Raw genomic sequence first — 15,007 nt, 5'->3', positions numbered from 1 at the left:
ATACAGGGTGAACATGTTTCCAAGTCAGTAAGCAGTTTTCCATAATTGGACTATTCTACATGCCAGGCTCTCTATTGGACACGGTAGGGAATACAAAAGGAGAAATTAAAAGTTTTCCCTGACTTTCCGGAAAGCCCACAGGCTGTGTCGGAGAAAGTGATGTCTGCTCGTCATGTGATGCAGAGAGCCCTAGTTCCTTGCCCTCGTCCAGCTGATTGTACAGCTGTGAGTGAATTTTTCCATCAAGGGAAATTGGCATCAGGCTCTCCTGGGTTGGAGGCTCAGCTACAGTGCAGTGGCGGTCACTAGGAGAGAGCATGCTTTAATAAGCAACTCTGCAGGCATCCCGCGGATGGGTCTGTGTTCCCAGTGAGCCAGAGACAAGGGGCTCAAATTTGCTGCTCCCAGAGTTGGCCTCTGTTCCCTCGTTTCTCTCAGAGTGAGAGCATTTTGAGGCACCACACGTGTATCTAGTGTTTCATGACATGTATTTCTCATGCAACATGGCCCTCCTAACAAGCAATTCATCTGCTGCTCAGATAAACAAACAACAGTCCCACCCAGTAATGGAAGAAAGATGATTGTGTTCAACTCTTTAGGAGAGAATGTGGGGGGCTCCGCCATGACACCTTCCTAAGAGATTTTCAAGGCGAGTTTTGATCGTACCCGGTTTCCATCTTGTGTGTGGCTTTAGAGCCCAACCCCATGAAGACGCAGGTCCTCTCTGGGGTATGTGAAGGCGTTCCAGGATGCTGGAGGCCAGGTGGTACCCGGGAGAGCCCTGAGTGTGTGAAGGCCTCCTTGGATATACAAAACAGTCCAGAAAAACATGGAACCTGTCCAATAGAAATAGCATGCAAAGATCTCTAGATACGTTTCCGGTTACGGATATGTATTTGCCTCCTCAAAAGGAAAGACAGTAGTCCAGTTCATAGAGACAGAAAGCAGAATGGCGGTTGCCAGGGGCTGGGCGAGAGGGGAGGGGGGGAAAATGGGAGTTATTGTTTAATGGGTACAGAATTTCAGTTTGCAAGATGAAAAGTGTTCTAAAGATGGATAGTGGTGATGGTTAAGAAACAATGTGAATGCACTTAATGCCACTGAACTGTAAAATATATGAACTTGAAAATAGTTAAGATGGTAAATGTTACGTGTATTTTATCACAGCTTTTTTAAGAAGGAGATCAGTTTGTTAAAAAGGGAAAGGTAGCTTTCTTGTGAGGACGATGTCGTTGAAGAAACCCTGAGTGGGAGGAGCTGGGAGGCAGCCGGTGGCATGGGTCCCTAGAAGGCGCTTTCATGAAGCTCGCTGCTCTGACATCCTGTCGGGAGGCTGTTGGGCACCATAATCCTGACAGCCTTGCAGGGCACAGTCGCACAGCCAGGAACAGCTGGCAGAGAACTGGGGACACGCCAGGGACAGCTGCAAAGGGAGGAAACGGGAACGGGGTGGGGGCAACATCATCTCACGTCGCTGTTTGCACCTCTTCGCCGACTATTCTCGAACAAGTCAAGAGTCAGAGAGGTCTGTGAGGGGCTCAGAGAGCAAGCTCTCTGCCTCTCGTGGGGTCTTATTCTACAGCACCGAGGTGCCTTGGTGCTTCGAGTCAAAATGCGAAGCCTCCCCGTGTAGGAGGCACACAACCAATGTCCGTTCTTTGAATCGTGCTTTTAAGCTGAGGCCACAGATTGTCAAAGGTCTTTGGGTGACAAGAACAAACCCGTGACAGGCTGCATCCTCAGCACCTGCCCCCATCCCTGGCACGGGCATGGGAAGCAGAGAATTGGTTAGGAGCACTGGTTCTGGAGTCAGACTAATCTGGGTTTGAATTCTGGCTCGGCCATTCCTTGGCCGTGGGATTTATGGTAAGTCATTTACCCACGCTGAGCCTCGGTATCCTCCTTTCTAAAAATGGGGCTAGTAACGGTGCCCCTCCCAGGACGACTGTGAGCCTTGAATGACATGATTTGTTTGTTCACGCTGCTGCTGCGTACCATGCCCGGCCTGGGCTCAACCTTCACCAGACGGCCATTTTTAGAGGAAGTAGTTATGGTAGGTGCTCGAGGGTGAGGGAGACCCAAGGATGGGCAAGCCCAGTGTACACCCCAGTGGGTGAAATCTCCCTGCAGAGGCAGACAAATGCTCTAGGAGCATGTGCGCCTGCTGTAATGGAGGAGGTGAACCTGATCACCATGGGAACTTCACAGAGCAAGGATCAGCCAGCAGAGGTAGTGGGGGCTGTGATTTCCTCCTGACACACACCTTAGATCGGGTCATTCCCCAAACCCCCGAGAGCCCCCCATCCCCTACAGAATAAAGCCAAACTCATTAGCCCAATCATGGAGGCTCCTCAGAATCTGGCCCAGCTTTGTTTCTAACTTTATTTGATCCTCCACCAGTTGGATCCACTCCTTTCGCCATGCCTTTGTTCATGTGGTCCCTTCCTCCTAGAATGCCCTCTCCCTACCTCCACATGCCCAGAGTGTCCTCATCGTTCAAGGCTCAGCTCAAAAGCCACCTCTTCTTCAAAGCTCTCTCAGGTCCTCCCAACAGGAGTGATTTCTATATAGTAGCTTCTGGAGCCCTCTCACTGAGAGAGGCTCCCCTCTTGTATTGTAGGATTTATTCCCACATCTTATCTCCCATCTCCCACAGTGAGCCCAGGGCGGGATTCACACTGGTCCTTCCTTAAATCCCCCTCATCACCTGCTGCAGAGTTTTCCACATGGTGGGTGTTTGACAGAGGAAACGAGAGAGGGATGAGGGCCAAGAAGTCCTTGGAACTTTTCCAGATGAAAGGCAATTATTCCTTCCACGTGAGGACCAAAAAAAGAATGCTCAGCTCTTCAGAGCACATGCGCCAAGAAGGGAAAGCAGTGTCACTGAAGGACAGCTGTGGGAAGAAGAGGGCTTGTCCACTGTCTACTCAACCCACACTGAACCACCCTGGGCAGGACAAACTGACCTGATGGAGCAGAAAGGTGCAGTTTCAGGAGGTCTCCAAGACCGCCTCCTGGTCCAGTAATTCACTAGAAGGACTCAGAGAACTCAACAAAGCTGCTATGCTCACAAGTTACGGTTTATTACAGCAGACGAATACACATCAAAATTAGCAAAGGGAAGAGGCACTCAGCACAGGGTCCCAGAGAGACCAGGCATGAGCATCCAGATGTGCTCGCCCAGGGCATTATGTGGACAATGCTTACTTCTCCCAGCAACAATGGGTTACAGCATGCACAGAGTGTTGCCAGCCAGGAAAGATCACTTGAGCCTGGCTGTCCAGGGTTTTCACTGGAGGTTGGTCATATAGACAAGGCTGACCACCCACATGGCTGACCTTAGTCTCCAGCCCCTCCGGAGGTCAAGTTGATATCACAAGACCCAAGACCCCCACCGTAAATCACACTGTTAGCATAGACTATCCAGCATGGCCCAAGGCCCCCAGCTAAATAAGGGCTTAGAGATTACCTTCTGGGAGCCAGGTCCACAGCTCCCTTTGGCTCTCAAAGAGAAGCATGACCCAAAAGGAGCTAAGTGGATGTTCTCTACGAAGTCTTCCCAGTCCTGGAATCAGGGCATGCAAACTAGAGTCAAAAGAATGAGGTTTGATTCCAAATGACTAGACCCCAGGACTGAACTCCAAGAACGTGCATCTGCCCCTAGAGTTTAAGGGGTTGGGCTAGTTGCCCCTTGTTTCCTTTCAGCTGCATCTCAGGCACCTGGCCCTCTGCTTTGTTCAGGAATTTGGCTGTAACCCCAAATGCCTGGTGGCCCTTTCTGGCAAGGACCCTCGGCTTCTAGAAACCTTTACTGAAGACCATTTTTGAAACCTGGGCTCAGTTTCCACCCAGAGAGGCCACCAAGGAGTCATACTGGGTCCCCTAGCCCCTTCCCAAACCCCTGCAGGAAGGAGCACTCTGTCCTGCCAGGTTGGTGGTCAGCGCCAAGTTGAGGGAACTCAGTTCTTGGCCCAAGATTCCTGCCCCAAGAAAGGTGCTTGCGCCTGATGGAAAGTTTGGGCTGAAGGATACTCTTTTCCAAACTCCCAGGTCTGATATTTACACAACGTCTGAAATTAATGCAGAGAAAACCTCCAAAGTGCCCGGGCTGGAACGGAAGGCTGAGAACAGGAAGGGGCATGTCCCAAGTACCAGGGTTTTTTCCACAAAGAGAGCAGGGCAAAGCTCAGTGTCCCCGGGTGAGTGAATCAGGAGCCATTAATCTTGCCATGTACCACTCTCCACTTTAAACTGGTTTTACAAGGAAATTGCAATTGGGAGTGTGGAGAGGTGGGAATAATGGGGAAAGGTTGGTGGTGTTGAGCTGAATTCTTCCCTCTGGGGCCCACCCGGGTCCAGTCGTAGGCTTCGGGGCCAGGTTTGGCTGCTTCCTTCCCACCCTAGGAAGTTCCATCATGGCTGGCCTTCCTTCCCAGCTCTGGACTTGGCTCACTCCCAGCACCTTAGAAGAGCAGGCTTCATCAGGCTGCCAGCATGACTCTGAGTTCTGTTTTGTCCCTGGATGCTATCTCCTGGGTCACCCACCACTCCCTGCTTGGTGGTCCCTGGGCCTATCCTGACCACTCCTGGTCCTCTCTTAACAGGAGAGGAGGGTGGATGAATCTTTCCAGGGGCCATGGCATGCTCTAGGCTACCCCTGTCAGCCGCATTTGGAGTTACCCTTCCTCCTAGAGCTTCTAACATATTCCAGGACTGAGGAGGCGAGAATGCTTTGAGATCACTTGCAACAGTTATGATCAGTCTTAAGCTTAACACTCCTTCCATTCCAGAACTTAATCCAGAAAGCACATTGCCCATTCATGAAGCGCCATTCATTCATTTATTCAGCAAATATTTGTTGAACACCTGCTATGTGACAGGCACTGTTCCAGGCACCTGAAGTGTGTAGAGTAGTAAGCGAAGCAGGCAAAAGTCCCTGCCCTCATGGAGTGTACATTCTAGGAGGGGAAACAGACAATAAACAAACAAACAGAAAATGGCAATAATTTCTAGCAATGATAATGATATAAATAAACAATAATAGGGTGACATGATAGGGAGGCACTGGGTAGGGGTGAGGGAACAGGATGGTCAGGGAAGGGACCTTTGAACTGAGGCTGAAATGATGAAAAGTGGCCAACTAGGGAAAGATCCAGAAACGGGTACCAGGAAGCAGGCAGAGCAGGTACAAAAGCCCTTAGAGGGAAACAAGTTTTTATGTTCAAGAAACAGCTAGAATGTGGCTGGGAATAGAGGTAGGATGAGGTGTGAGAAGGAGTGAGGGCATCTCATGTAGGAACTTACAGGCCATGGGCAGGGGGCTGGACTTCATTCCGAGGACATTCGTCCTGTTCTGCCACGAAATATAGGCCAAGATCCCTTTTGCTTTAGCTGTCCCTCCTGACCTGAGCTCAGCATCCCTGACTCATTCAAGATTCCAGTGTGATACAATCTCCCTTCCTCCATCTCCTCCTGCCACCCTACCCAGGATCAGACTACTCAGGGGACATAAAGACTTCTGTTTGATGATTTAAAGGAAATTAGAAGTTTAGAGCAATTTGTCGTGGGAATCATCATTCCCTGCCTCTCCTCCTAACTGGAAATTAGCCATTTCCAGAGGCCTCATTCATGGATATTCTGACCAGAGCTGCCAAGAAACTTCCCCGAGCTCACCCAGATAGCAAGTGATGAGTCAACGGTATGGATTCAGGTTGTATTTTTACGGTACCCACCTTCTCCCAAACCATATTGTCTCCCTGGAAACTGAGAAGAGGCCATCTGAGGAAATTGCATGGGGTTCAAAGTGGACCCCAGAGAGAAGATGAAGAACAGAATATCTCTTGTCACAATAGATCCAGGTCAAACAGTTATTACTAGCAAGGACCATTATTGGTGGGTGAAGAGAATCACGACAGAAAGGCCAGAGAGAGGAGAAATTGATGTTTTCTAAAGTCTTTTATGTGCTCTGTGCCCTGAACTAGGGTCTACTCCTTCCAGTTTCCCATTGTGCCCATGACCCACCTCCGCAGGGAGGGCCTTCACCTTCAAACCTACATAGACCTTCAGCAAACCAAGGCCAGTGCTGTTTCTGTTGTGGGACCAGCATCCTCCTGGCCCCTGGCAAGGACAGTGAGTTTGGCCACAGATTGACGTTGGCAGAAATAGCTCATTGGGCTGATGTCTGAAGCTAAAATTCAGAAAGGGCTTCCTTCCCTTGAGTCGCCTCTCCCTGCAAGGAGTTGGCCAGTTCTTCTAGCTGGTGGAGGCAAGGGTCCTCACGTGGCAGGGTGGGACATTAGAAAGGTCCAGAACACCCAGGCCAAGGGAGGGCTCTACTGACTTTTCTGGTGAGTTGGCTGTAGGAGGCCAATTATTCATGAGCAAGCGATGTTCATGCCTTTGCAGACACTGGCTGAGACGTGGCCCATTCAATCAAGAATGACTTGATTGGAGCTCTTTTAAAAACCAGCCCTGAAGACCCCGGGAAGGAAGTTAACAAGGACTGCCTGCAGCCCAGCAGAGCAGAATTGGATTTGTGCAGTGGCCATCTTTTTTTGGACCCCTCAGGCAATTTGCCTGAAGGACTTTGGGGAAGAGCTGCCATGTTGGGCTGCAGGGGCCATTCCTCCATTGGACTTCTAGGCACGCAGGGAAAGACAGGACTCGGAGCTCTGGCCCGGGACCTCCCTGCTGATGGAAGGTCCAAGAGTGGGTCAGGACCCTCACTTGGGAATTCACCTCCTCCAGGCTGGACCCTGTGTTAATCTTTGTCAAGATCCCCCCAGCCCTGCCCTTATTTCAGGTGCTCTGTAGTCCTGGGCAGAGCTGGAGTAAATGTGGATTTCCCTCTGATGAACTAATTAGGGACTCATTTTACGCTCTACCAATCCCTAAAACCCTCTGGATCTGAAATTCAATGAGAACATCCCCTATCTTCCCCTTAATTTAAATATGTTTGTTGACTGAAGAGTGGAATGAATGAGTAAAACTAATGAATGTAGAGGAGCCGGGAATGTTGAGAAGAAACATGGAAATTATAGCCATAAGACCTGGGTTCCAAGCCAAGTTCGGCCACTTACTATCTGTGTGACTTTTGGCAAGTTGCTTAACCTCTCTGAGCAGTCATCTCACAATCTGTAAAGTGAGGATAACAAAACCAATCTTTGAAAGGTTTTTTTTAAGCATGGCGTTATGTACCATTATGATCAGAGTATAGTTCCTGGCACATAGTAGACCCTTCATAAAGGTAGTCTTCAGATGGTCCCTGAAACCACTGTATAAGCTGATTCTGACTGTAAGATGCTCACTGTTGCCTGAGGGTGGAACGGGGAGGGCTGCCCTCAGTCAGTGAACATGGAGACGCTCTGAGAGTGACAGGTCTTGTGTCACTGGAGACGACACCAGCAGCATTAGGATCTTACTTACAGTCCAGAATTTTACATGAACCCACATCCTGTGCCCAGGCTTGGGGCGAATGCAGGAATGAGCCTAGGTTAACCAAGTTGGTGGGGGAGGGGGTCCCATGGTTTGTTATCATTGCAGATCAAAAGACTATCCGCATGGGGCATCATTTAAATTAGATCGAGGCATAAACTGTATTTGGGTGTAACTTCTTATCAAGTCAGCATGTGTTGGTTGTGGGGCTACTATGTGCAGAGCCCTGTCCTCGGCGACCACGGCAGGTGCTCGGTGCGTCTATGCTAGACTGAATGCCGTGATGGGTGTTCATGATGCAGCTGCAGTTGGGGTCACTCTGGCCAGATATGTCCTTGGTGTGGGAGCCCTACCACTTCCCCTATGCTGGGTTTAAAACTCCAATCTCAAGTGCATATGCCACCACTTGTATGCATGGATCCATGAGTGGTGAGAGAAGAGGCACCACTGGAAAGTTAGCCTGCAAATAAATGATGTGCTGGAGGCTGGTGGCTAGGGGAATGGCTGACCTTGGTCCTCTTGAATCCCTCCTCAGGACTTAAGTCACAGACACAGAGCCCCTTGGGTACTGGCAAATCTTACTGGTCAACCAGTCTACTAAATTCCAGCATCCACCCATTCGTTTAAAAAGTAGGTGTCAAATACCATTTTTTGTCGTTCCCGACCCCCAACCCACTCCCCACCCGACCCGCACTGTGTGAATTAACACAGGAGGACTTTTTTTTTCACTTAAGCCTTGACGTTAACGTTAAGGAGGTCACAGTCTGCATGACGAGGCCAAGCTAACGTATGTAAAACAATAGAGAAAAAGAAGTGCCAAAGTGGCTGTACAAGCAGTCACAGTTGGGAGGGCAGAACTGAGGGGCAGCGCCTGATGAGGCTTCATGGAGGACACAGGGGCCCTGCAGGGTCAGGGAAGGGGGAGTGAATACATTTCACTTAACCAGCAAACATTTGCCGAGTCCACACTAATGTGGCTGTCAGGCTGGGCCTGAGAATATGACATGGAGATGACTGTGACCCCACCCTGCCCTCAGGCTGGCAAACTGGCCTTGGTTTCAGGGTCAGCTTCAGAACTCATGCAGGACAGCAAAATGAAGGAAGAATAAGGCTTCATTAGAAAAGGAGAAGTGCTCATTACCCTTCCGCCGGCCGCCTTCTTTATTTAGTGTTAGTAATTTCCAGGAGTGTGCTGGTGAGCCCACTCTCAAAAAAGGAAAGAAAAAAAAAAGAAAAGCCCTCGTTTGTAGTGTTTCCTGATTTCCGTGGTGTAAATACTCCCATCGTGACCAATTTCAAGCATTGGCTCTCCCTGGAGCCCTGGGAAGGGAAGACCCTGAGGGGGTCACCCTCCTGGGCTGCCCCTGGACTGTGACCTTCCCAAGGTCACACACTGTACTGATGCACTAGCATGAATCATTACTACCGTGCGCCTCACAAGCGAGCAATGTATGTCTCTAGCTGAGATTTATTGACTGCAAAATGGTCTACCTCAAAGGGCTGTGTCCTTCACGGGTGCTCCACAAATGTGGGCCTCCAGCCCAACCCTCCTCCCTCAGAGGCCTGGGGTTGAAGGAGGTGACTTCTAAGGTGCTTGGGCCTCCATTTGTTCATTCATTCATTCAATCGTTCAGTAGATATTTCCTAATTGCCCTCTCTCTCTGCTGGATACTCTGCTGGGGGCCAGAGAGACAGTGAGGAACAAGCAGACACGGTCGCCGCCTCGTGGAGCTCACAAACCTGGCATTAAGACAGCCGGTCCTGAGAACTCGGGACCAGAACGCTGGTCCTGGCTCCATCTCCAGCTTACTGTGTGGCCTTGAGCAAATCACTTACCTCCTTGGGCCTCGGTTTCTTCACCTGTAAAATGGAAGAGTTGGACTTGATGTTCACTAAAGTCTATCCCAGCTTTGACCTTCTGTGGCTCCAGGGAGGGAGGAGAAGCCACATGAGGAACATCTGAAGGAACTAGGAATGTCTCCATAGGAGAACAGCAGATGGGAGAGCAGATTAGACCCCTGAAGATCTGGCATGAGTCCCATAAAAGAGGAGTGGGCTTGTTTAGTGTGGTCCCTGAGGGTAGAACTCATGGGTGGAAATTGTAATAGGGGTGGGTCACCTTGACTCTGTCTTGGAATATATTGAGCACAATTGGAGCTGTCCAGCCATGGGTGGGTCACCCCGTGAAGGAATGAGCACTTCCTGTTCGATGAGAGGCTGAAGGCCACCTGTCCCGGCCACATAGAAAGGATTTCCGGCAGTGAGGTCATGATTGTAAAACCCCAAAGCCATCAGTTCTGAAGGAACCAAAAGCAGTCATTTGGTCCACCGTGCTATGTGGAAGAAGCAAATAGGATGCAAAAAGATTACAACTCCATGAAACGCAAGTAGATGCCTAAGGAAAAAGACCAGAAGGAAAACTATCAAAACACGAATAATGGTTGGATTAGGATTGAGGATTATGGTGATTTCTTTTCTCTAGTTCCTTATTTTCCAAATGTTTGGTAGGGTGGTGATGTTGTTTATGAAGCAAATGCAGTTTTATTCTTTATGGAAAGTCTTTTAGTGCAACCCTCATCCCAGGGCAAGAAGCCTCCCTGTAACCACTAAACTCTCTCCAGTCCCCACATTCTGAGGGGCTCACCCAGGCCTGACACCAGGGAGGTGGGAGGAGAGTGGCGCTGGTGGATGCCTGCTGAGTACCAGACCCTGGGCTGGGCCAAGCCAGAGACACAGCCCCCGCCCTCCAGAAGCGGGGCCTGCCTGGCACCTTATCCTACTCGGTCTCTGAAACAGCGGTGGAGGTGGGTCCTGTGTTATTAGAGCAGGAGGTAGCCGAGCCAGGACTGGGACCCAGGTCTGGGGGTCTCCACTGCACGTTGCTGGAATAGGAATTCAGGGCAAGCAGGAAGGCTGCCCATTCAATCCCGTAATCTGATGGAATAAAGGTCAAAGGCCCAGCAGGGTTGGCAACCACGGGACAGAGTCTAGCTGATGAGGAGGTGGAGGGTTTTCCTGTGTTCAGCTATGGGTCTCTCTCTCTCTCTCTCTCTCTCTCTCTCTCTCTCTCTCTCACACACACACACACACACACACACACACACACACACACACGCAGCCTCAGCTCAGGTTCAAAGCACTAGCAAGCTTACTTTCTCCCATCAAGCCTCCTAATAATTCTCTCCTAAAAAAGCCGATTCCTTGATGATGAACCCAACCTCACACACATGGCTCCCACAGAAGCTCCACTCACACACCCCTGCCTTCACCCAGCATCCACTTCCCACTCTCCAGCTCCTCTTTCCCTCCATTTCAGATGCCCACTTCCCCCTTCCTCAGTCCCAGCTACCCAATCCCCTCGCCACACCTAACTCTGCCTCCCATGGAGAAAGGCCTCCCTGTTGACGGGACTGGCAAAGTCCATCTCCTCACATAAAGGCTCAGTGAGTCCTGGAGACACTTGGAACCCAGACAGAATGGAATTTCTCCCTATTTTCTTTACAGCTGAGAAAACACACGCAAACACAAGAGCATATTTATTGCGGTATTTCTATCCCAAAGTTTGTCTTAAAAAAAAAAAGAAGAAATAAAATTAGTTTCTCTGCCCCCACCCCGCCCCCCCATGCCCACTCCCTGCCCTTTTCATTCGTGGCCGAGGCCAGGGAGAAAAACAGAGCGGGCCCAAGCCCCACAGAGAACCATTGCCTCCCGGACAATGTCAGGCTTGTTCAGAGAGTGAGGAAAGAAGCACAACTCCGAGAACATACACAGAACTTCCCCGTGAAGGGTGTTCTGAGGGAAGAAGAACAGGCGGCCTTGTGTCTGGACACAGTTTCCCTGAGGCTCTGGGAAGAGGGGGGCCCGCAAGCCTAGCCCCTCCTCACAGTGGAGGAGACACCGGACCATTTTAGCCTCCGGGGGAATATTTCTTGGCCATGGCGGATCACACTGGACCTGAGAGAGCCAGAACATGGAGCCCCAGAGATTTTTCTTTTGAAGAGAGCCTCTAAGGAGAAAAATCCCTGAGGAGAAGCGAGGGGCTCCTTCTTAAGCCTTTGGGATTTCCCAGACTTCCCCCTCATTTTGTGCCTCATGGCTCCATCTCTGGGGCCCCAGCAGCACCCATGCAGAAGGCCCTTCATCCCTCAGGTGCCCAACGTATGTGGAATGAATGAAGGATAGCAGTGGAAAGATCACTCAAACGACAGACTGGGGTCACCCAAGAGGGTCCCCAGAGTCCTGGGCCCTGCCCGCCCCTCCCGCACAGATTCCAGAGATGGGGACCACGGGAGGCCCTCATCCTCACATCCATCCGGCCCCAGCTGATGGTGACTGAGCCAATAGCGACGCCTGCTGGGCCATCAGACGCTGACAGAGTCAAGGTCAGGGACACTGGCCGCAGCCTCAGTTGGGCATTACTCTCAGCCTCTGAAAGCTCCCTTCTTGTCTTTAGTTCCAGCCTTCCTCCCTCCTTCCGGCGGAGCACGCAAACACTCATTAAACCAAGACTAAACGCTCACAGACTGAGAGGAGGGCAGGGAAGGCGCCAATGCAGGTCCATCCAACAGAACAGCTCAGTAAACATCCTCGGGCACGTGTCATGGGGTGCAAGTCACAGGCATCGGCAGTGTGACTGCCCACATCCCGGCTGCACGTTCAAACCTTCTGGGGAGCTTTTAAAACATCTGAGGACCAGGCTGAAGCCCAGGTGATCTCAACGTGCAGCCAAAGTTGAGAACCACCGCTCTGGTTGATCTCTTGCAAATTCAGATGGGTTTTCTTGGGGTCTACCTGCACTCGCCCACTTGGAGTCAGGATCCCAGTAATGCAGGGGATGCCCTTCAAAGATTAGTATACTGAGCGTGACAGTTTTCCAGCGGATGGCAATAAGGAAAGTTTGTTTCTCTAATTCACATGAAGTCATTGTTTGGGCCAGCAAGAGGGCTCCAGGGATCCTGGGCTCTCATTTCTCTCCTAAATTATTAATCTGTCCATCTCCACAGAGCTCTCTGGGTGAGCATCCTTCCCCTGACTTGAACCAGGCCCCTGAATTGTGCCCCAAATCTTGGAGAATCATCCATCCTAAAACGCACAAGATTCCTGAATTTGAAATTGGTGGCAGGTCCAGATTTCATCGGGGAGGTTGGGTAACTCATGTCACTGTTCTGGCCTGGGGAGTTGTGTTAGTCAGGGTTCTCCAGAGAGATAGAACCATATGGATGTGTGTATACATATAGAAAGAGATTTATTCCAAGGAATTGGCTCACATGATTACTGAGGTTTTTGGCAAGCTAGAGACCCAGGAGAGCCAGGGTGTTGTTCCAGCCTGAGTCTGAAGCCTTGAGACCCAGGAAGAACCAATGTTTCAGTTCAAGTCTGAAGGCAGTTTGAAGGTCATCAGGCAGGAGAAATGATCTCTTATTCGGGGGAGGTTCAGCCGTTTTGTTTGACTCAGGCCTTCAACTGATTGGGCGAGGCTCACCCCCATTAGCCGGGCAATCTGCTCTACTCAGTCTGCCAATTTAAAAGTTAATCTCATCCTTGGGACTTCCCTCGCAGTCCAGTGGTTAAGACTTCGCCTTCCAATGCAGGGGGTGTGGGTTCGATCCCCGGTCGGGGAGCTAAGATCCCACATGCCTCACAGCCAAAAAACCAAAACATAAAAAGCAGAAGCAATATTGTAACAAATTCAGTAAAGACTAAAAAATGGTCCACATCAAAAAGAAAGAAAAATCTTTAAAAAAAAATGTTAATCTCATCCCAAAACACCCTCATAGACCCACCCAGAATAACGTTTGACCAAATATTTGAGCCCAGTCAAGTTGACATAAAATCAACCATTGCAGGGATCCTTTAGGATGAGCCTTTGTTGGTCAGAAGATGAGAGGTTCCCTAGAAAAGGTAGGAGGAGGTTTCCAGCCTCACACCCGTAATTAAACTGAGAAATCTGTGAAGGTTTTGTGAGGAGGGGATTCTTGGAGAAGATATCTCTCGAGTCACATGCAGCTTCCTTACCTTTTTTTTTTTTTTCATTTTTATTGGAGTAGAGTTGATTTACAATGTTGCGTTAGTTTCTGCTGTACAGCAAAGTGAATCAGTTATACGGATACATATATCCACTCTTTTTTTAGATTCTTTTCCCATATAGGTCATTACAGAGTACTGAGCAGAGTTCCCTGTGCTTATACAGTATAGCCTCCTTATCCTGAAGCAATTTCAGATCCACGGGCCAGGAGTTTATCACACTTGTCATGTGACACATGACCCTCAACCTCAGTGTATCTGAACCTCCGAATGACTCCTCTCTTCCAGGTGAACTATGACCACTTTACTCTTCGTGTTTGTGACTCTGAGAGTCATCGCAGCAGCCATCTCAGCAGAAGTTTCAGGTGAGGGCATCCCCGCTCATGTCTCATCTACCAGCAGGCACTGAGGACTGGACTCTGGTGGGGGGGAGCCGAACCTAGTCCTGCTAGCCCTGGCGCTTACTCTGGGCCATCACTCTAGAGGCCCCTCTTACCCTCCTCCAGCCCCAAAGCTCCCTAAAGAATGAGGAATCTGTAGGGCCAGTGAGATGTATCCGCTCAGATCTATGCTCCCTCTGGGTACCCAGAATGCCCACAATTCCCTGTCCAGCTGGGCCCAAGTCACTTCCAGGGCTGCATGGTTCGCTCCTCTGGGTCCACCCTCCCATGGAGGAACCACGCCTCCAGTCTGAGAGGTGAAGGGGTGGCTGTTTGAGTGTAGACAGAGCTGGGATGTGAGGACTGGGGTACACACAGACCCCTCAAAGTGCAGAGCCGTGGTGGGAAGAGAAGGGGCCCTGATTTCCCCTCCTCCAGCTTGGCCAACACATCTCAATGCAAAACTCTAAGGAATCCAAGAATTCTAAATTTGAATCTGGCTTTTCATTTTGAAAAGTATCACTGTCAAATAAGAAGATAGAACATGTTTTACTTAACAATCTGTTGGCTTGATTTATACCTTTTAAATATTTAGACATATGGTCCACAGGTCTCCCTCTGTACTCTTGCTCTGGGACCCACAGATATCCACCCCTGGCTATAACCTGGGGTGGTTTGCCCACACAGGCCACCCAGTTCACGAGGGTTGGTTGACAGCTTTAAAAACTTTAGAGCCAGGCGCTGCTGTCGCTTCCAGCTGTCCCCAGAGAACCACCACCACTAAGACCACACTGTGTCAGGTGCTAGGGCTGAGTATCAGAGAGGGAGGTTTCTGTGAAGGGCCTGGTGGTGACCGGCCAGGACATCAGAAGGTTAGAGTTCACCCCAAACATTCCTGGCTCCCCTTTCCCTGCCTTGTTATGTATCTGCCACCCACAAATACCTGAAACATCTTTATTTTCAACCTCTAGGTTCTCCTGGAGAAAAAGATTCAATAAGTGTCTGAATCTCCATGAAAGGTGCTATTTTTTCAAAGGCTCTTTCTTTCCAATTCCAGGAAGATCTTTGACTTCTAACAGGATTTGGCAGACATGCTGCATCTTCCCTATCAATGCTCTCCATGTGTTTTTGTGGAGTCTAATCATATCCCACCCCACCCCACCCCAGTC

The 15,007-nt window shown here is 50.0% G+C and overlaps 1 protein-coding gene across 1 annotated transcript in view; it reads left to right on the top strand.

The window, feature by feature from the left end:
- The first annotated feature begins 13,753 nt into the window (after positions 1-13,753).
- Positions 13,754-15,007, top strand: part of ACAN (aggrecan) — a 35,837-nt gene continuing 34,583 nt past the window's right edge. Inside the window, 1 exon segment of the mRNA XM_055087942.1 lies at positions 13,754-13,823. Within this exon segment, the coding sequence (XP_054943917.1) occupies positions 13,754-13,823 (70 nt within the window).

Source organism: Physeter macrocephalus, chromosome 11 (assembly GCF_002837175.3).
Source record: "Physeter macrocephalus isolate SW-GA chromosome 11, ASM283717v5, whole genome shotgun sequence".
In the NCBI taxonomy this organism is placed as follows: domain Eukaryota; kingdom Metazoa; phylum Chordata; class Mammalia; order Artiodactyla; family Physeteridae; genus Physeter; species Physeter macrocephalus.
Note: the sequence above shows the minus strand (reverse complement) of the source record. Positions and strands in the feature narration are given on the sequence as shown.